The sequence below is a fragment of the Neospora caninum genome, chromosome Ia, assembly GCF_000208865.1.
Source record: "Neospora caninum Liverpool complete genome, chromosome Ia".
Lineage (NCBI taxonomy): Eukaryota > Apicomplexa > Conoidasida > Eucoccidiorida > Sarcocystidae > Neospora > Neospora caninum.
Window position 1 is genome coordinate 1,469,626 of NC_018385.1, and position 17,252 is coordinate 1,486,877.

General features: G+C 57.1%; 2 protein-coding genes across 2 annotated transcripts; both read right to left on the bottom strand.

Annotated features, from left to right (window-relative positions):
* Positions 1 to 89: 89 nt before the first annotated feature.
* Positions 90 to 5,004, bottom strand: NCLIV_001590 (hypothetical protein; the record flags this gene model as incomplete). Its single annotated transcript, XM_003879657.1, has 8 exons — positions 90 to 248; positions 684 to 844; positions 1,460 to 1,631; positions 2,079 to 2,832; positions 3,158 to 3,267; positions 3,714 to 3,818; positions 4,155 to 4,367; positions 4,597 to 5,004. 8 exons carry the CDS (start codon positions 5,002 to 5,004, stop codon positions 90 to 92), a joined length of 2,082 nt encoding a protein of 693 aa, XP_003879706.1.
* Positions 5,005 to 9,632: 4,628 nt separating this feature from the next.
* On the bottom strand, positions 9,633 to 15,628 carry NCLIV_001600 (possible RNA-binding protein, related; the record flags this gene model as incomplete). Its single annotated transcript, XM_003879658.1, has 7 exons — positions 9,633 to 10,005; positions 10,443 to 12,291; positions 12,639 to 12,874; positions 13,301 to 13,387; positions 13,895 to 13,983; positions 14,480 to 14,677; positions 14,969 to 15,628. The coding sequence occupies 7 exons, from the start codon at positions 15,626 to 15,628 to the stop codon at positions 9,633 to 9,635; spliced, it is 3,492 nt and encodes a 1,163-aa protein (XP_003879707.1).
* Between the last annotated feature and the right edge of the window lie 1,624 nt (positions 15,629 to 17,252).

Genomic DNA, 17,252 nt, shown 5'->3' on the forward strand with positions numbered 1-17,252 from the left:
GCCGGCGACGTGTGTGCCTCCCGTAGAGAGGCGAGGCGGATCTGGGCTCGGCTTTGCTCTCTTTTCTTCTTTGAAAGTCGTCGGCTGCCTTAGTTCAAGTCGAGAAAGAATTTCAATCCCTTCAAATCGTCGGGCACGATGAGGAAGTTGGACGGCAGCTGTCCGCCTGGGAGGGCCGGAGCATGGATCTCTGCCACGTAGGTCGGCGCCCCGCCTTCGCCGTTCTCGCCGAGGGCCGAGGGCATTTCCTGGAAGACGCGAGAGAGGGAGAAGAAAATGTGAAGAAAAACTGGACAGAACGTTTTGTGGGAAGAAGGATGAGAAGCATGCTGTTGCGGAGAAAGAACGCCGCCTCGCGTCAGAATGCGGCTTGGCGCATTTCGGGTTCTGCGTGGAAGGCGCTGTCTGTGCCGTCTGGTGCTTCTTTCGTTGCGCCTTTGAGTCTGTCTCTCTCCCAAAATGGCTCGGCTTTTCTTCTCCTTTTCTTCTCCTCTTCGTCTCCCTTTCTTCTCGTTTTCTTCTCGTTCCTAGCCGTCGCATCTCCGTGCCCTTCGCCCCTATACTCGTTCGCCTCTCGCTGCTTCACTCCTGCCCCAGAGCCGTCGTCTTGATCTCTTTCCCTGTTCTCTGTTCGTCTCGTCTCTCTCTCTCTCGCTGTCGTGTTTCTTCTCTCTAGAGCTCACCTCAACTTTGAAGACATGCAGCAGACAGGCGACGTTCGCAAACTTAACGAGGGCCGGGTCGCGCGTGGCAGGGACGCCGAGCAGGGCGTTCGCGAGTGACAGGGGATTTCCCGTCCACGGAGAGACGGCGATGGGCGACTGCCTCTGAGATCTCACGTAATCTGAGACCCCAAAACAAGCAAGCGAGACCACAGGCTGCCTGTCAGTTCAAAATCTTACATATTTATATGCACACGTAGGGAGATACATATATTATGTATGCATCTATCTACCCTTATGTGTATGTATGTATATATATATATATATATATATATAGAACAGCCTCCATGGAGAAAACAGGAATGTCTTAGTACAGACACGTACACAGATATGCCCATGCACATAGACAGGTCTATGTCTGTATGTACAGCGGAAAGAAAGCGAAGTGCTACATGCAGAGAAGCCGAGAGGAACGCGGCGGCCAGGCTGTTGCGCAGGAACGGAGAGGGCGCGCCGCCTCCGGCGCAGCAGGAAAGTGAAAACTGGAGAGGAGACGCGAGATGAGGCGGGGGCTCGCCTGTGTCTCTCCGGTTGTCTTTTTGCAACGGTGTTTAAACGGATCGAAAAGTCGCTTTGCAGCCCCAGGTCGGACACACACGGCCCTGGAGACCGGGCAAACAATAAAGCTGGCGTGTGTTGGGGAGCGTTTTTAAACTGGCGGCCCCACACCACGACACACTGGGACTCGACGGGGACTCCGGGCGCTCCGTTTAGAAGGCGACACAAAAACCCCTCACCTGCGGGGAGAGCAGACAGAGGCGCGAGCTTGACGACTTCGAGCCGCACGAGATTGTAGTCCGACAGCCGCAAACGCAGGGTCTGGGGCCGGAGACGGTTCCCGCCCTCGAGGCCCAGAAAGTAACTGAGGACCCGAGAGCGACGCAGCTGACGGAGCCGCGCGTTGTCGACCTGCGAAAGGAGAAAAGAAAGGCACTGCGTCTGCCGTTCACACACTACGTGGAGACAGACAGACATCGCAGAAAGACACGCCCCCTTTCGCGGAGGGCCGTCCCGCCTCAGCTCGACAGAGGTCGATGCCAACGCGGCGCAGACGAACGAAGCAAAAGCGAAACCAAAAGAGGACACGACGAGAAGAGAGGTTGGAAGAGCTGGAGAGAGAAAACGCGAAAGGTGAAAGGCAAGAGACACAAAGAGAGCAAGATCGTGAGCGACGCCCACAGGCCGCGAAAGGACACATCGAGACTGGTGGAAAGTGGCCAAGAGAGGGACCGGTGGACGCGCGTCCAACCCCTCGTCGTGAAAAACAACCCCGCGAAGCAGATCTCTGTATGTTACAGCTCTGTGAATCTGTGTCAGGTCTGACAGTCTTTTAACAGGACAGATTGGCGCGCGTACCGCGACTGCGCCCTCCATCTTCTTGAGACCAATCACTTCGATTCCAGGGTTGCGGAAGAAAGCGAGATCTTCCTCGTCTGTTTCGGGTCGCTCGGATTCCCGTCCAGCGCCCGCTTCGTCGTCCGGCGTTTTGGCGGCACCCCCTGGATCTGCGCTGTTCGCATCCGCCTGGGCGTCTGCCGGTTGCCGAGCGTTGCGGCTGAGAAGCCTGCTCAGTGCGATGTTCTCGTTCGCGGGCTCCTCGTACTTGCAGGAGTCCTGGAGCGCGTGGAGAAGACTCGGGTTGTCGACGACGAGGATGAGGTCGACGTTGAAGATGTCCACGAGGCGCGAGACGAGCGCGAGATTCGTTTGCGGCGGCGCGTTGATCAGCATCCCGGAAGCGGCGAGAAGTCGCTGGACGTCGCCCTCCTTCTCCTCTTCCGCCTTGACCACGCACTGCCTCCGCAGATTCTCCACGAACGCAGCGTACACGTTCGCGCTGAGGCACTCGCAGAGCCACTCGAACAGGTCGGTTGCATGCGCGGCCTGCGCAGGCGCGGCTGCGGCGTCGGAGTCCCGGCTGGCTGCGTCGAACGGCGCGAAACCCGGTCCCGCCGAGGCCGAAACGTCTGCAGGCGAAGACGGCGGGTCGGTGCGGCCGTAAAAATAGACGAGCGGAAACTCCGGCTCTTTCATAAAGTCCAGCGAATCCAGCACAGTCGCGCCCAAACACCCTGGAGGCAGATGCATCTGCGGCTTATCCGCGCTGCCCCTGAAGCCAGAGAGAGGAAGAAAGGAGACAAGAGCAGGTGAAGAGAGAGAAGAGAGACTAAGGCGGGGAAAAGCGAGCGGAACGCTGACGGCGCCTCAAAACAGAAGGCAAAAAAGCGGAGAGAAACGCGGCAGGGAGCCGCCGACGAGCCGCGCGCGAAGGAGCTGCGTCGACCAGAGAGACGGGCGCGCCGTCAAAGCCGCGAGATATCCACAGAGAATTCGTTTTCTCTTCTTTTCATCTTCGCGTCTTCCCTCCTTTGCGCCTCGGTCTGGACTCGCCCTCGAAGCAGGTTTCGGGTGTGCGTCTCCGTTTCTCGCCTTACCTCGAGTCGAGCTCCACATACACCGGAGTCCACCCCCCGCGTATCCCGTAGTTGGCCAGCACCGAACAGACCGAGCTCTTCCCACTGCAGCCGCTGCCGACGACGAGCACCTGCGACACGAACAGAGAAAAAGACCTTTCAAAGGAAATGCACACCGCGTGACAAGAGAGAACAAAACACCGGAACGAAAAGGGAACGAGGAAAAAGAGAAAGACGGGAGCAGGAGCATCGGATAACTCGTCGTCCGTCTCCGATAACGGCAGATTCCAGTCTCGCATCGCAGCAACCAGATAACTGAAAAAAGCGCCGCTCCCGACGATGTCTCATCTCCACTTCTCCTCGCATCCTCTCCCTTCTTCCTGAGATTCCCTTTCTTTCGCTGCCTGCCTCCTCTCCACGGTCGCCTCTCTCCGTCTCGGTCTCCCGCTGTCTGCATCTCGCTCTCCTTCGCTTGTCTCTCACACGGCCTACCCGGCTTCGCCCTCTCGCCCCTTTTTCTCTAGCTTTACTGTTGTCGCGTTTCTCTTCTCTCTTTTCACATGAGGGTCGGACTTACGCGGGGGCCGACTTCGCGCCGGAGCGCGGCGATTTGTCTGCGAGCGTCGAGGATAGAAGACAGGGCGAGGTAGTCTTTCATGGCTCCATTCGGAGCAGTGTACTCCTGAGAAGAGAAAAATCCGAGTCGAATGTCAGCGTCGGCAAGTGTTAGTGTCTACAACAATATATAAATGTAAACACATGCGCACAAGTACTGTCCAATATATAAATGTAAACACACGCACACAAGTACTGTCCAGAGTCTTTATTTGCACGTAAAGAGATTGACAGCTCTGTACGGGAAGAGGGGAGGACTCGCGAGCGCTGAAGTGTTTTATTCTTGCTGTTTCCTCGCGCTGTCCAGGCGGCCTGCGCCCTCCACGTCTCCGCATCTTGCGCCCTTCCCCCTCCCCCCCCCCCCCTCACACGTTTTTCTTCTTGTCGCTCGTCTGATGTATACCTGCTGAACGCGACCTCGCAGCTGGAGTGTACAGCCACCCCAGGAGAAAACCGCGAGACAACTTCCGGGCAAGAGGGGATAGTCCACGTCGGGGAGAAGCTCTGCGCCAAAGATTTCCGCAGTCCCAGAGAGCGCCCCGCGCACCGAGTCTTCCTCCTCGCGGCTCCGATGCCTGGCGCGCCCAGATCCGTGGCCTGCGTCCGGTCGCAGCACCTAAATGCGAAGTAGAAACACAAAGCCGAAAAGCGTTCACTTCTCAAACATCCAGAGAGAGACATGCACAAAGGAATGTCAGTCTGCGTCTTCATATATATACATATATATTTCTATATATGCATGTGCACCTACATATATACATATATATATATATATATATATTTAGGGGGAGAGAGATATAGCTGGGAATTTCCGCTTGTAGAGATCTCCTAAATGTATCGTTTACCTTGAGAACAGTTGTTTGTCCGGCGCCCCTGGCCGCGTTCCCGTCGTTTCTGCCGGGGTCTGACTCTTTGACGTCTTCCAACACGAGTCTCAGCTCGGTCATGGGGGCGAGGGTGCACAGGCGCACGGCGGCTGATCCTGCGCATCTGCCGTCGGCTGCGATTGCGGCGAAAGACGCCAGAGAAGGCGCCTTGTGGCTGCTGGTCCCCCCTCGCGCATGGCCTCGAAGCAGGTTTCTCTCCGCGTGTTTCCCATGCTTCCTCTCGCCAAAGCCCGAGGCGGGGACAGCCGCTGAGGCAGCGGGCGGGAGTGAACAGCGCGACGCTTCCAGCGAAGAGGCGAGTGCGCGATCCTCGCCGCGCTGGCGAGAAGAAACGCGCCGCGAACCCCCGTTGAGGGGTGTCTGCATCGTGCCCCAAGCCGGAACCGGAGACGCCCGACGAAGAGAGAAGAAGAGAAAGGGAGAAGAAGAGAAAGAAAGAAGAGAAAGGGAGGAGAGAAAGAGAGAGGGAGACGAAGAAGGGAGACGACGGGGACGGGAGGAGGAGAGCCAAGAAAAGAAGACAGAGAAGAAAAGGAGGGAGGACAGAACGAGAAAGGGAGAAGAAGCGAACGTGGAGGGAAGCAGCAGCAGAAGAAAGGCGATGCAGGGACAAAACAGGCGGTAACTGCGGAGAACGGTTTCCAAAAGAACGAAGAAAGGACGACAGCCAAGATCAGGAGATCGAGGAACAGCTGAAAGATCGAAGACTCTATCCAGGGAGAGGCCTTTGAGGACGACGCCACAGCTTCACGTCAGCCCGTCCACACTCCTCCCCCCTGAGAAAGATGCTCTACTCCCTCATTTTTGATTTCACGTCTCTCTTTCTTGCCGTTGTTTTCGATCTCCCACCTTCGGGGTGTAGGCGGCCTGTTGAGTCCAGTTTCCTTGCTAGCCCACGCATGAATCTAAAACCAGCATCGTCTCCTTTCCTTCCCCTCGCTGCACTCCCATTTCATCTGTTTCTTCACCTCTCTCCCTCGGCGCGCGTATTCGGGTTCAAACTAACTGCTGCCGACTTTTCAAGATTCTCTCTCGCCGTTTCGCCTCTTCGCCTTTCGGAATCTCCCCTGGTAGGGATGCCGAGGCTTACCGCTGTTCCTTTCCGGCGAGGGCTATCCTGTGCTAGCGAGGCGCCAGGTCTCCTGCGCCTTGTCAGCGCTCTGGAAGCTGTGAAAGAGAAAAAACGAGAAAAGGGGGAGCGGGAGACACGGAGGGCCGGAGAAATGGCGAGGAACCAGGAGGAGAAAAGGGCGAAGCAAGGGGACGGAGAAAGGGGAACGAAAAAGGGTGAAACAAAGAAGAAAGAAGGAAGCAAAAACGACAACAGACTCTGCGAGAGAAAGAGAAAAGGAGTCCGGCAAGAAGCAAGACGGATCGGGAAGAAAGAAGGGGAGAAACAGGGGAAGAGAATTTGGCTCGTAAATTTTCATGTCACAGAAGATACCACACGATCGACCCCTCTTTTCCCGTCTGTTTCGGCCCTCTGAGGTCTTTGAAAGAAAGGAAGATGAAGAAAACCTTGGGGAAACCGAAAAGGACCGCATGCATCTCTGTTTTTCGTGTTGCACGGCCGAGACAGCAGAGACACCGGCTGTTTACGCGCATGCAGCTTCAGAGGCCTTATTCTCACCGGACTCATCAAAACAAGAGAATGAAGAGATCCTTTTATCGTTCTCTTTCTGTGTTGCCCAGAAACTCTGGGCTGCCTTTGCCAAGAGAGCTTTCCCCACTGCCTCGTGCCCGTGCCCAACAGGATCACACTCCGGGGGCATTGGTCTGGACTTCTGGCGAGTCGTTCAGGCTCAGAGAAAACCTGATTGAGAGACAAATTCCCAGACACACACACGTTGACAGCCACGTCTACTCTCTTGAAAAGTGGCCAGGATCAGCCGAGATGTTCGCAACAGAAAGCACATGAGTCGGTCTTTACGGCTTGTTCACCTGTTGTGAAGAACTTTTCAAATGGAAACAAGCGACTGGCCCCTCCTCCTCTCTTTGATTTCTCTGATCCACCTTCTTCGGTGCTCGAAATGTAATGCACGTCTACACAGCTACATGCAAATATATGTATATACATATGAGCCCATTTACATATGCACACGAACGCAGCTTACATATATATATATATATATATATATATATATATATATATATATATATACATGCACATCTATGAATAATACCCAGGTAGATCTACGTGGCTGACACCTGGTTGGCCAGAGAGAATGGCCAGAAGGGGCATCTGTGTGTCACGGGGAGATTTCTCTGTCTCGGTAAACCTTGCATGCAGCTTCCGAAAAATCGGAAAAACGGAGATGCACTGGGGGAAAGCATCCACGATTGAGAGAGGTTCCGCCTGTGAGGAGCACCCAGGGAAGACACCACGGAAATCCCAGGTGCCAGTAGCAGGCTGTGTCTCTCAGTTCCACGGGTCTGAACCTGAAAAAAGGCGTCCGTTGTCGGAACATTTCAGGTGGAGGAGAGACTGATACATGTCAAGGGGGTATTTCTCTGTGGAAAGCCTTGACACAGTGAGGCAAGAACAACGTGCACAACTCTCTTTCTCCATATATATATATATATATATATATATATATATTGAGGTAAGTGTATGTATAGGTACACATATAGATAAACGTCTGTCGAGTGTTTCACCCAATTGTAGTTGGAAACAATCTATAATCTTATTTGGGTTTTATAGTTAGCTTCGTCCAGTGTGGTTTCCATCGCAAAAGACGCACGGTTTCGTTTGAAACGAGGCCATTTCGCTGAAGCCAAAAAATATCAAAGGAAGCCGCGAGCTTTGGTCTCAATGCTGTCTCGCTTCTTCATTGTCATCGCAAGCAACGACTGGGAGCGGACGCAACCTCCCGTATCTCTCGAATCTCCCTGGTTGCCCCTCATATCGCTTGCACGTCGTCTCGGAATTGGGCGAATTCGTGCTTGGTGTCCACAGTGCCTTTTAAAGTCTTCTCACAGTGGCATTTCCGTGTTTTCCGTCTCTAGTCGAGAGGCCGCAGAGCAGCTCGCGCAGGGTGTCGTCCCGAGACGGAATCTCATGTGCTGAGGAGAAAAGCTTTCTATGTCTCCATGCCAAAGAGCCGCTTACAACCCCCCCTCCTTGTCGTCTCCAGTGTGTGCTCGTGCGTCCCCGTCTCATGTGCGTGCCACTGGCGAGGCGAAGACTCGCTCACGTGGAAAAAACGTCCTGTCAGTGAGCGCACATCGACATGCATATACATATATATATATATATATATATACGGGGCAGCATAAGGTATACGCTTTTCTTTGAGCTATATTTATGTCGCGTTGAACGTTGATCTTCTGTGATTAACAGAGGTGGATAAAATGCGACTTTAAGTGGGGGGGGGGGGGGGGGGGTTGGCTTTACCTACAGGGCTGCTGGAATCAAAATGAAAGTAGATCTGTAAAACTATCCAAGTACAACCTGTGACCAGCTACCGTTACATATATCGACGTAAGTCTATGGAGTCCATCCATACACCGAGCTTTGAGCTGTGGCCGTACGCTTCATAAAACTTTGAGTAGGGACCCAGCGCGAACAGATCGTCACTGCGTTGCCCTGCATGCAATTGAGGTGAAAAAGCGCCGGGGAGAAGAGCGCAGTCTGTGAGGTGCACGCAACAGCGTAAAAGACTGCCCAGGCGGAGACACGCACACGTGCTCGATCGGTCTATTCAAATACAGTTCGACTTGAAATTCCCGATGAACGAAATTCCCAACCGGTGATATTCGCGAGTAGAATGGCCACGCTCTTGAATTCTGCTACCTTTGTCTGGTCCATATCTGAGTGTGAAGAGCCTCTGCAGTGTGCATGGGGGTGAATCTTTTTTATCCCTTATATTATCTATGTTTATTATGTGAGATGCGAGCTATACATACCCGAGTCTTGGTTTGCCAGCAGTTTATGACTTGAAATGTAGTCAGTGGATGGGTTATTCTTGAGTACATCGTATGGGCTTCTTTTCCGCTAGAGAATGGAAACAAAGTGGGCTGACTCGGAAGGCAGGCATCAGCTGCATGCACTTGCACATTAGGTCTTTGTCCTTGGAAGTTCCTGAGCCTTTCAGGGAAGAAGCAACCCGCTGCGCCCGCCTTTTCTCGCGCCATGTGGCAGCCCAGACTCTTTCCTCGGAGACACAGGAGAGAACACGTGAACGAAAAAATCACACCGAAAGGAACAGGCGCCGCGTGTCCGGAGACGAAAAATGACAAGACGTAGAGAAGGACTGAAGGCGACTGTCAAAACAGATTTTGGAGGCCGAAGATGAAGATCGATAGAAAACAGATGCCGCGGGAGAGAATGAGACGCTCGAGGTCTTCCGCGTCCTCCACAGGGAGAAAGCAATTATCCGGCCATTCGTTTGCACACAGAAACGCGCGAAAGACTACGGGACATGACACACGGGGAAGGTGAGAGCAAAATGGGACGGACAGCCGGTCACACTCCACCTGGCTTCGCTGTGTTCATACACAGCCCGGGTGGCCAGTTAGCTTCCCTCGCTCTTCCTCCGTTTGTCCATGACACAGACGTGGATCCTCAGCAACATATATACGAAAGAGATGGATGCAGAAAACTCGCGTTCGAGAGAAAAACGCACTGCCACAGGTGTCTTGTTTAGCAAACAAGAATCGGTAAATCTTGCATCTGTATGTAGGTGTGTGACCTCGCACAAAAGCTTAATCAGCAGAAGCCAGCAGACAGAAGGCACGATGCATGGAAGAAGCGGCGAGGACGGAACGAAAAACATTGTCACAAAGATGGACGTGTCGAGTGCGTGGCGGATCACTGGCTGCCGTGAGGGCCAGTCAACCAGGAGCTCTTTCAGAGAGGAGACACGACTATTCGAATCGCCCTTGAAACGCGCGTCTTGCTCGTGTTTTGCTCCTTTCCTCCCGACCCTCGTGTGTCCATGTCGCCATCTCCTTCCCGACTTTCTTCCCTACGCCCGGATTTCCGCTTTCTCCCCTCATGCCCCTCCAGAGGTACCCGAAGCCCCGGGGCGGCCCCCACACAAAGCATTCATAGGTTGGGCTCGGCTGGGATGGGGCCCGGAGACTCCTGTCTCCTTCGCGCCAGAAAGGCCGTCTCCCACGGAGCCGCCCCCTCTCTCCGTCGATCCACCTGTCCCCTGAGGGCCTCTCCCACCGGACTCCCTTTCGAGCCTGGTGCCCGCCTCCAGCGCGGCGCGCGAAGACTTTTCACCGTCCCCCAGGTCCGCCTCTCGCCCCGCGCGCGCCCCACGCGAGACGGGGCTCCACGGTCCTCCGGACTTCGCGCCGCCATTCTCGCCACGGGCACTGACGGGGGACGACGAAGAGTCGCTGTCCTCACTCAACGACCTGAGAAAAACACAAGACCCGGACAAGAGCTTCTGGGAAAAAAGGAGAGTGAGAACGATGCCGCCGCGCTAGAGCCACCGGGATGGGCAAAGGTCGTGGTTCTTTGTTGGAAAGATCACCAGGGCAAAGGAAGAACAGAGGGTCACAAGCGTGTTTGGAAAAAACCCAGAGAAGTGAACGGCCTTTTGGGGAAGTGCCTGCCACGACGATGTGTGTGCGACGCATTTGCGCACGCGTCCAGAGATAGCAAATGCGGAAGAACAAAGCCGGGCATACACAGCTACGAAGAACGGCGCAACAGCCCGCTCTAGGTACAGCCCCGCAGCCACGTCAACTGTCGCCCGCCGTTTTCCTCCAGCTGTGGTGGATTTCTGAGGTCTGCTCTTGACCGACCTTCCTGGCTCTCGGCTTCCTTTTCAATAGGAAATTCTCCTCACCTTGACTGGCTTTTGTATCTGTCCATTCGTGCATCGCGCCCTCCATCGTCACCAGATTCGTTGCCTCTTCTTCCTAGCCTTCGCCTGCCGGCCTGTCTCCCTCGTCCCCTTGGCCCTTCTCTGAGCCCGAACACTCCATCTTCACCCCGAGGCCCCATTCCTCCTTGACCTAGCGGCCCTTTCTTGTCCTGGCGGCTGGGGCCTCCGCCCCACGTGTTGGCTGTATCCGCTAGTTGGGCTCCACTCGGGCGGCCGCGGACTGGCATGCGCGCTCCACTCCGACCTCCCAGTCCGTCTCCTCTCTCGACCGGGTGCATTTCGCGCCCAAACGAAGGCTCACGACTGCCGGCCTTTCTGCCCCCAGGCGGCCTGTAGGGCGAGGGAGCCCCGCCGCGTCTGTCTCCTCGGGCCCGCGAACCCGGAAAGCCCCCGCGGTGCGGGTAGTCGTCGTCTCTGTCTCTCATTTCCTCTTCCAGTCGGATGGACCCGCGACGACCGGCCCCGGGGCGCCCAGGGCCTCGGCTCCGACTCCCTCCCCTGCTGAGCCTGCCGTCTTCCACGGAGTTCCGGTCTCCACTTCTGGAGACACTTCGGCGCCTCCGGCGCGAAAACGGAGACCCGCGCTCGCCCGAGTCAGGTCGTGCCGGCAACCCCCGCGGCCGAGGCCTGCCGTAGGCTGCTCCAGGCTCGCTGGAGGAAAGGTCGCGATCGTCTCCAGAGAGCCGGCGCCGGCCGCGGAGTCCTGGCGGCACTCGCCTCGGGCGCCCTGGGGAGAAAGAGCTGCGGTCAGAGTCCGAAACCGACGAGCGTCTCCTCGAGCCGGAGCGCCTCGCGCATCTGTCTCCTGGTCCCCCTCGTCTCCCGTCCAAAGAAGGTCGCCTCGGTCCGTCTCTGCCACTCCTCTCCCGCGACAGGTCGCGGCCGTCTTCCTTCTTCCTGGAAAAAGACGACGAACGCCAGCGAGGGTTACTGCGACCGCGCGGCGACCGTGAGGACGAAGAAGGACGGCGTGGGTCCGCCCCCCGCTGGGCAGGAGGCCCCGAGCTCGGGGCCTTGCGCCGCGTGCCGGAGGGCGAGCGCGAGAGGGACGCGTCCACGCCCCTTTTGGGCATTTCTCTGTCTTTCAGTGTCTTCCGGCGCTCCGTGGACGGCGAGCGAGACGTCCCCGAGCTGAAATCGCCTCTCTTGCTCGATGGCCCCTCCTGCCTCCTCGGGCTCCGCGACTCGCGGCCCCTACCGTCTCTTTCCTTCTTGGAGTCTTTGGTCGAGGGCGCAAACCCCGGACTGCTCGGCCCGCCGCTCGCATCCTCCGCGTACGCGACGCCGTTTTCGCCCGCGTGACCCGGCTTCTTTTCGTCCTTGACACTCAAGGGGGCCTCCCCAGGCCCAGTTGTCTCCCTCGGCGACTTTTCCAAAACGTCTCCACTGCCCGCGAGCTTCCTAGCACCTGCGTCCTGAGACACACTCCGACTCACGCGCTTCCCGCCCTTTCTTCCGCTCCCTCCCTCGCCTTCTCGGTCCGTCGCCCTCGGGGACATAGACACCTCCCGGTCGTCCCCCTTCTGCTCGGCCTTCTGTGCGCTGGGGGTCGGGGCCTGGCGCATCTCGTCCACGGCGTCGTCGGGCGAGCGACTGATGCTCCGTCGTTGTTCTACGCTCCTCAGGGCCCCCGACGCACCCGCAAGCACCCTGTCCTTGGCGCCCTCTGAGCCCATCCTTCGACTTTCTTCGCGTCTGTCTACGCTCCTTCTGCGTCCCGACGAACTCCGGAGAGGCCGCGACCGAGACCGCGACGAAGCGCCGCGCCTGTCTCTGCCGCGCAGGAGGCTTCGCCCAGAGCCGCCCCCCGCTGCACACCCGCGCGGGGCAGAAAGACTGCGAGACGAGTCCCGACCACGCTCCGCTCTTTCTTCCCTTCTCCGCTTGCTAAGCGATCCGCGACGGCCCGGAGACAGGCTCCGCCGGCTCGCACTCCCGCGAGGCGGCTCCGCGCTGCTGCTGCGGTTTCGACGACGGCGGCGCGACGAGCGGCCTAAGGGGAAAAAGAAAAGCCACGCTCGCAACGAGTTGTGACAAAAAGACTCGGAGCCGCGTTCTTCGCAAAGAAACCTGCCGGCGCCGTCGGCAGTCCGAGGGGCTCTGGCCCGCCGCTTCCTTGCGGGTGTGTGCGTGAACGGTTCGGTCCAAATCGCTCACCTCTACTTCGGCTGCTCTCGCGCTTCGGCCGACTCTTCAGGCCGTTGGGGCCCTTCAGTTTGTCCTCGATCTCCATTTTCGCGTACTTCACCTCCTTCAGCTTGTTCTGCAACGCTTCTTGCTGCGCCTCCGGAGTCTGCTGCTGTTTCAAGACGGCGAGAATCGGCGGCGGCGGGACGTCAAAGAGAACGCCGTCTGGGTCGCGGAAGGTCACCAGAGACTGCGATGCCTTGATGCTGGGAGCAGGCAAAGCGTGCACAAGGAAACGGAGACAAGTTGACACCAAAGCCCGCGCTCCCCTCGAGAACCCCAAACGCCCTCACACAGCCGTGCCCACCTGGTGCGCACACGGCCACAACCTCGATCAGTCTGGCCCTTTCTGCTTGTATCTTCCGGCAGTATAGATACACGTGGAAGGGAAACGTACAGGACTCATACACACGCGTATGCACACATATATAGATGCGCGTGGAAGGGAAACGTACAGGACTCATACACACGTGTATGCACACGTAAGACGAATATCAAAATGCACGCAGAGACCAAGCATGTCAAAGCATATCAATAGAGATATGCATGCAGTTGCCGGTAAAATATGTGAGCGTCTCCGCGCCTCTTCCTGTCTTTCTCGCGCCGCGGCCAAACCACGAAAAGGAACTTACGTCAGCGTCAGGTTGCCAATCGGTTTCCCGTCCATGCCTCGCACAAACTGCGCCTCTTCAGCGGTCTCGAACTCGACGACGGCGAACCTGCGGAGACACGGGGGAGAGAGCACAAAGGTTTCAGATGCATGAATGATCGAAATGACTACACGTTAATAGACACAGAAAACGTCCAGAACCCAAAACGAACACAATAAAACACATGAGAAACTACGTATGCGTCGAACGGGGATGGTGCAACAGGTGCGGAACGAAGTCGGGCAACACGCACAACGGCGGAGGAGAAAAAGCGTTCCCGGTAGCAACTCCGCAGAGAGAGTGTGCCGGAAGGTAGACTGAGGCAGAAAAGACCTCGCGAGGAAACAGAGGCAATTGGGCGAGGGAGACACAACGCGAAACGGAGAGAAGGAAGCGGCATTTACACACATACGCAGAGACGGGTGAAGACTGAGTCGCTGGCGAAGGACGAATGTGGAAGGCTAGGGACTCTCAGGATGTCTGAAAGGCACTCTAAAGAGAACTCAGCAAGACGCATACGTTGAGTTTTCCCTTTTTCTCCTTTCTGTTCTCTTTCTTTCCGGCTCCTCTGCTTACTTGGATTTTTTCTCTGGATGCTGATCCACGCGGAGGTCGGAGATTTTCCCGAAGTCCCGGAGCAGCAAGCGAAGCTCTTCCTTTTCATACTGAGAACCAGCGCATCGCAGCGCATCGCTGACAGTCGTCCGTTCGTGCGTGTTTCCCGTCTGATTCTTCATCTGATAAACACCCCGGACGAGGTGTCTTTACCAAGCGTCTCTTTCCCCGCTCTCTTCTTCACAGGAGGCCCTTCCATTCCCCGCGTTCCCTTCGTTGCTTCACATCGGTGACAACTTTTCCAAACGCCGTTCATTTTCCATCTCTCTACCCACGGAAACAGTCCCTTGTTGTTTGCGGCTCTTCCCGCGCCTTCTCCTTTCTCTCCCTTCCCTTCCGCTTGTTGTGTCTCAGTCTCGACCGACCTCTCGGACCTCCCTGGCTAGCCGCTCAAGGTAACTACGCCACCTCACCCCACCTCACGACACGCGGGTGCGACCATCCCTCTTTTCGGCTCTTTTTCCGTGTTGGGAAAACAGTGCTTTATCTCTTGCTTTCTTTTCCGTCGCTCCGTCGAGGCGCCGTCTGCACATCTCTGCGACTCACCTCCTCGGGGAAATTCTCGACAAACAGAGTGCGCCCAAGCTGCTGGAGCTCCGTCTCCTTGTAGGGACACCCCGTCACCAGCGAGGCCGCAGCGGGAAGGAGACCGCCGGCGCCGGGGCCGATGGAGACACCTAGGCCTAACTCCGTCTTCTTCTTCTCGGCGAGGATTTTCGCCTGCAGAGCTGCTGATTGAACCGCCTGCAAATATCGGAAACACACGGCAGAAAACAAAACGGCCTTTCCCCAGAAAGGAGGGACGCACAAACATCAGGGAAACGAGAAACGCGACCGAGGAAAAAACCGGCACGTGCGCCCCCGAAAAAGCGAGAGGCTACCCAAAAATGCCTCTCGCCTTTGCATCTTCTACCTGCATAAGAAGCCTCAGTCGTCGTGCCCGCACGTGTCCCCTTTTTTTGGCTCGAGGGCACCGCGCGCATCCGTATTCCCACTGGTCTTCCCCCCCCTCTTGTCTGCCATCCGATGACTTACCTGCAAGTTGCTGAGGTGGTTCTGCATGGCGATTTCGACCACGCTCATTTGGCTGTTTAGCGGCATGGCCCCAAAAGCCGCGGCGCCTCCGGCCTGTCCCCCCAGCGCCGCGACCGCGCCCGCGGTCGCTAGTTGGGCTCCGGCTCCGAGGGCACCCGCGCTGTTGGCTTCGAACTGCTGGAGTTGGAGCTGCTGGAGCTGCTGGAGCTGCCGCATGCCTTCGCCAACCGCAGGCTGTGCCAAGCCGACCGGCTGCTGGACATTCAGAGCTGCTTGTTTCGCGAGGGCCTCGAGAGAAGCGGCAGTGGAGCCCGAGCCGCTGGTCGCGAGGGCCTCCGGAGGGGCGATGAAGGTCCCGCCTCCCGCGGGCTCCACGACCGTCACCACCATGGGGACATTGAGGAGGGGCGTGTTGTTGAGCTGGGATGCGGCTGTGATCCCTGCGGAGTCGCGAAACTCGAGGACGCAGTAGCGCTGCGCAGGGTTGTTCGTGTAGGCTTTGAAGCCGATGGTGAGGATTTCTCCGCAGTGCGAGAAGATCTGGCGAATGTGGTCCCCGGTCACCAACGGCGATAGATTCTTGATGTACAAAATATTCGCCGTGCTGTACAGGGGAGCACGCACAGACGCGCCCCCCACGGCAGAGCTCCCCGCCAGCATGCTGTCAAGGGACGCCGCAGAGAGAGAGCAAAGAGGAGAGAGGCGGCGAGGAAGAACAGACTCAGCGGCGCCCGTTCGCGAGTAGCCACGGGACGAGGTTGAGGGCGCAGGAACTTGAGGCGACTCGAGACGGTCGAGAAAGGAAGACGGAAGAAAAGGAGAACGGAGACGAATCGCGGAAACGCAAATACGAATGCCGGAGAGACAGAGACAGAGAGGGTTACAGGCAGAGGAGACAGGATTACAGGGAACGCTTAGAGGCGCTGAGTTCTTTTCACGCAATCTGTGTTGGGGGGGGGGCGGCAAGTCCCCAGAGTGTCGACAGCGAAGATAGAGAGACGGAAAACAGACGAAAGGAACGGGACTGGTCGCGCGTCGCGAAGGAATTCAACCGGAGGCAGACGGAAGGTGAGCGCAGATGGTGCGCGTTTTCGATGGGGAAGCGGGGCGAAGGGTTGAACTACGGGGCAGAGAGACACTCACTGCATCTCGAGAAGGAAACGACGGCCGCGAGGCGCAAACATGGGCGGACGGAGACGATCGTAAGAGTCCCTCAAAAATTCAGCGAGAGAAAAGGCGAAAGACAGCGAAGATCTAGGGCGAAACTCGCGTCGAGAGCCGGAGACGCTTTCTGTGCCGTGGACCCTTTGCGATATCCGGTTCTCTCAGGAGCAAGATCCTAACGGATTCTCCTCCGGACTGGGGGATGAGAAAAATCAAACGTTTTGGCTCCTCGCCGCTTTCTGTGTCCCCGAAGCTCCGGCGTTGTCCCCCCCCAGCACTAAAACCGCATGGGATCGCCGCACACGAGTTGGAAGGCGAAAGGCGCGGGCTGCAACGCGACGTTGAGAGGCACTGGAGACCAGCATCCACCGCAGAGAGTGATTCTCGCGAGAAGGAAAAAGAGAGAGACAACTCAACTTTCTCCAGCTCTCAGCTCCGCGCTCAGCACAGGCGCGCACGTCGACGGAGCGTTTTCCTCTCGTACCCGCCCACACCTGCGCCGGCGGAAAACCCAGTGGGAGACGACGATGTTTCGCAGTTGGAAGAGAACAGAGAAAGGAAAAGCGACTGAGACGTTGGACACGCCGCTCGCCAGCAGAGAGACCGAATGCGCGCACAGCGAACCAGGCGCGCTCCTGTTTGTGCTCTTCGAATTCTCCAATTGCCCCGCGATATCCCTTCCCCCCCCTTGTCTATTTTCTCAGGGGCGTGGGCCGCGCACGCGCTCTGGAGGGAGGAAAAGGGAACCTCGGGAACAGCTGTTGCGCGGGCGGTGCCTGGAACCGAAAAACGCGTAATCCCCGCGTCGCGGCAGTTCCTGGAGACACTCAGAAAACTCCTCGGAAAACCCAAGAGTCGTGGAAACGAAAGGCATCGCTAGCGGCTTGGGTGAAACGCCGGCAGAAAAAGAGCGGGGACGCGCCGCACGCAGAAGGGAGTATCACACGGCGCTGAAAATCGACTGCGCGTTCCGTGTGCGCGCGCCGCCTTTTGCAGGAAAAAGCCGCGAACTCTGTTGAGTCAAGTCGCTTTACACACCCAGAAGAAAACGCGTTTCCCCAGAAATTCCCTCGCGAGCAAAAAACAGTCGTTAGGGCGCGAGAGGCCGGCACGAGTCTTT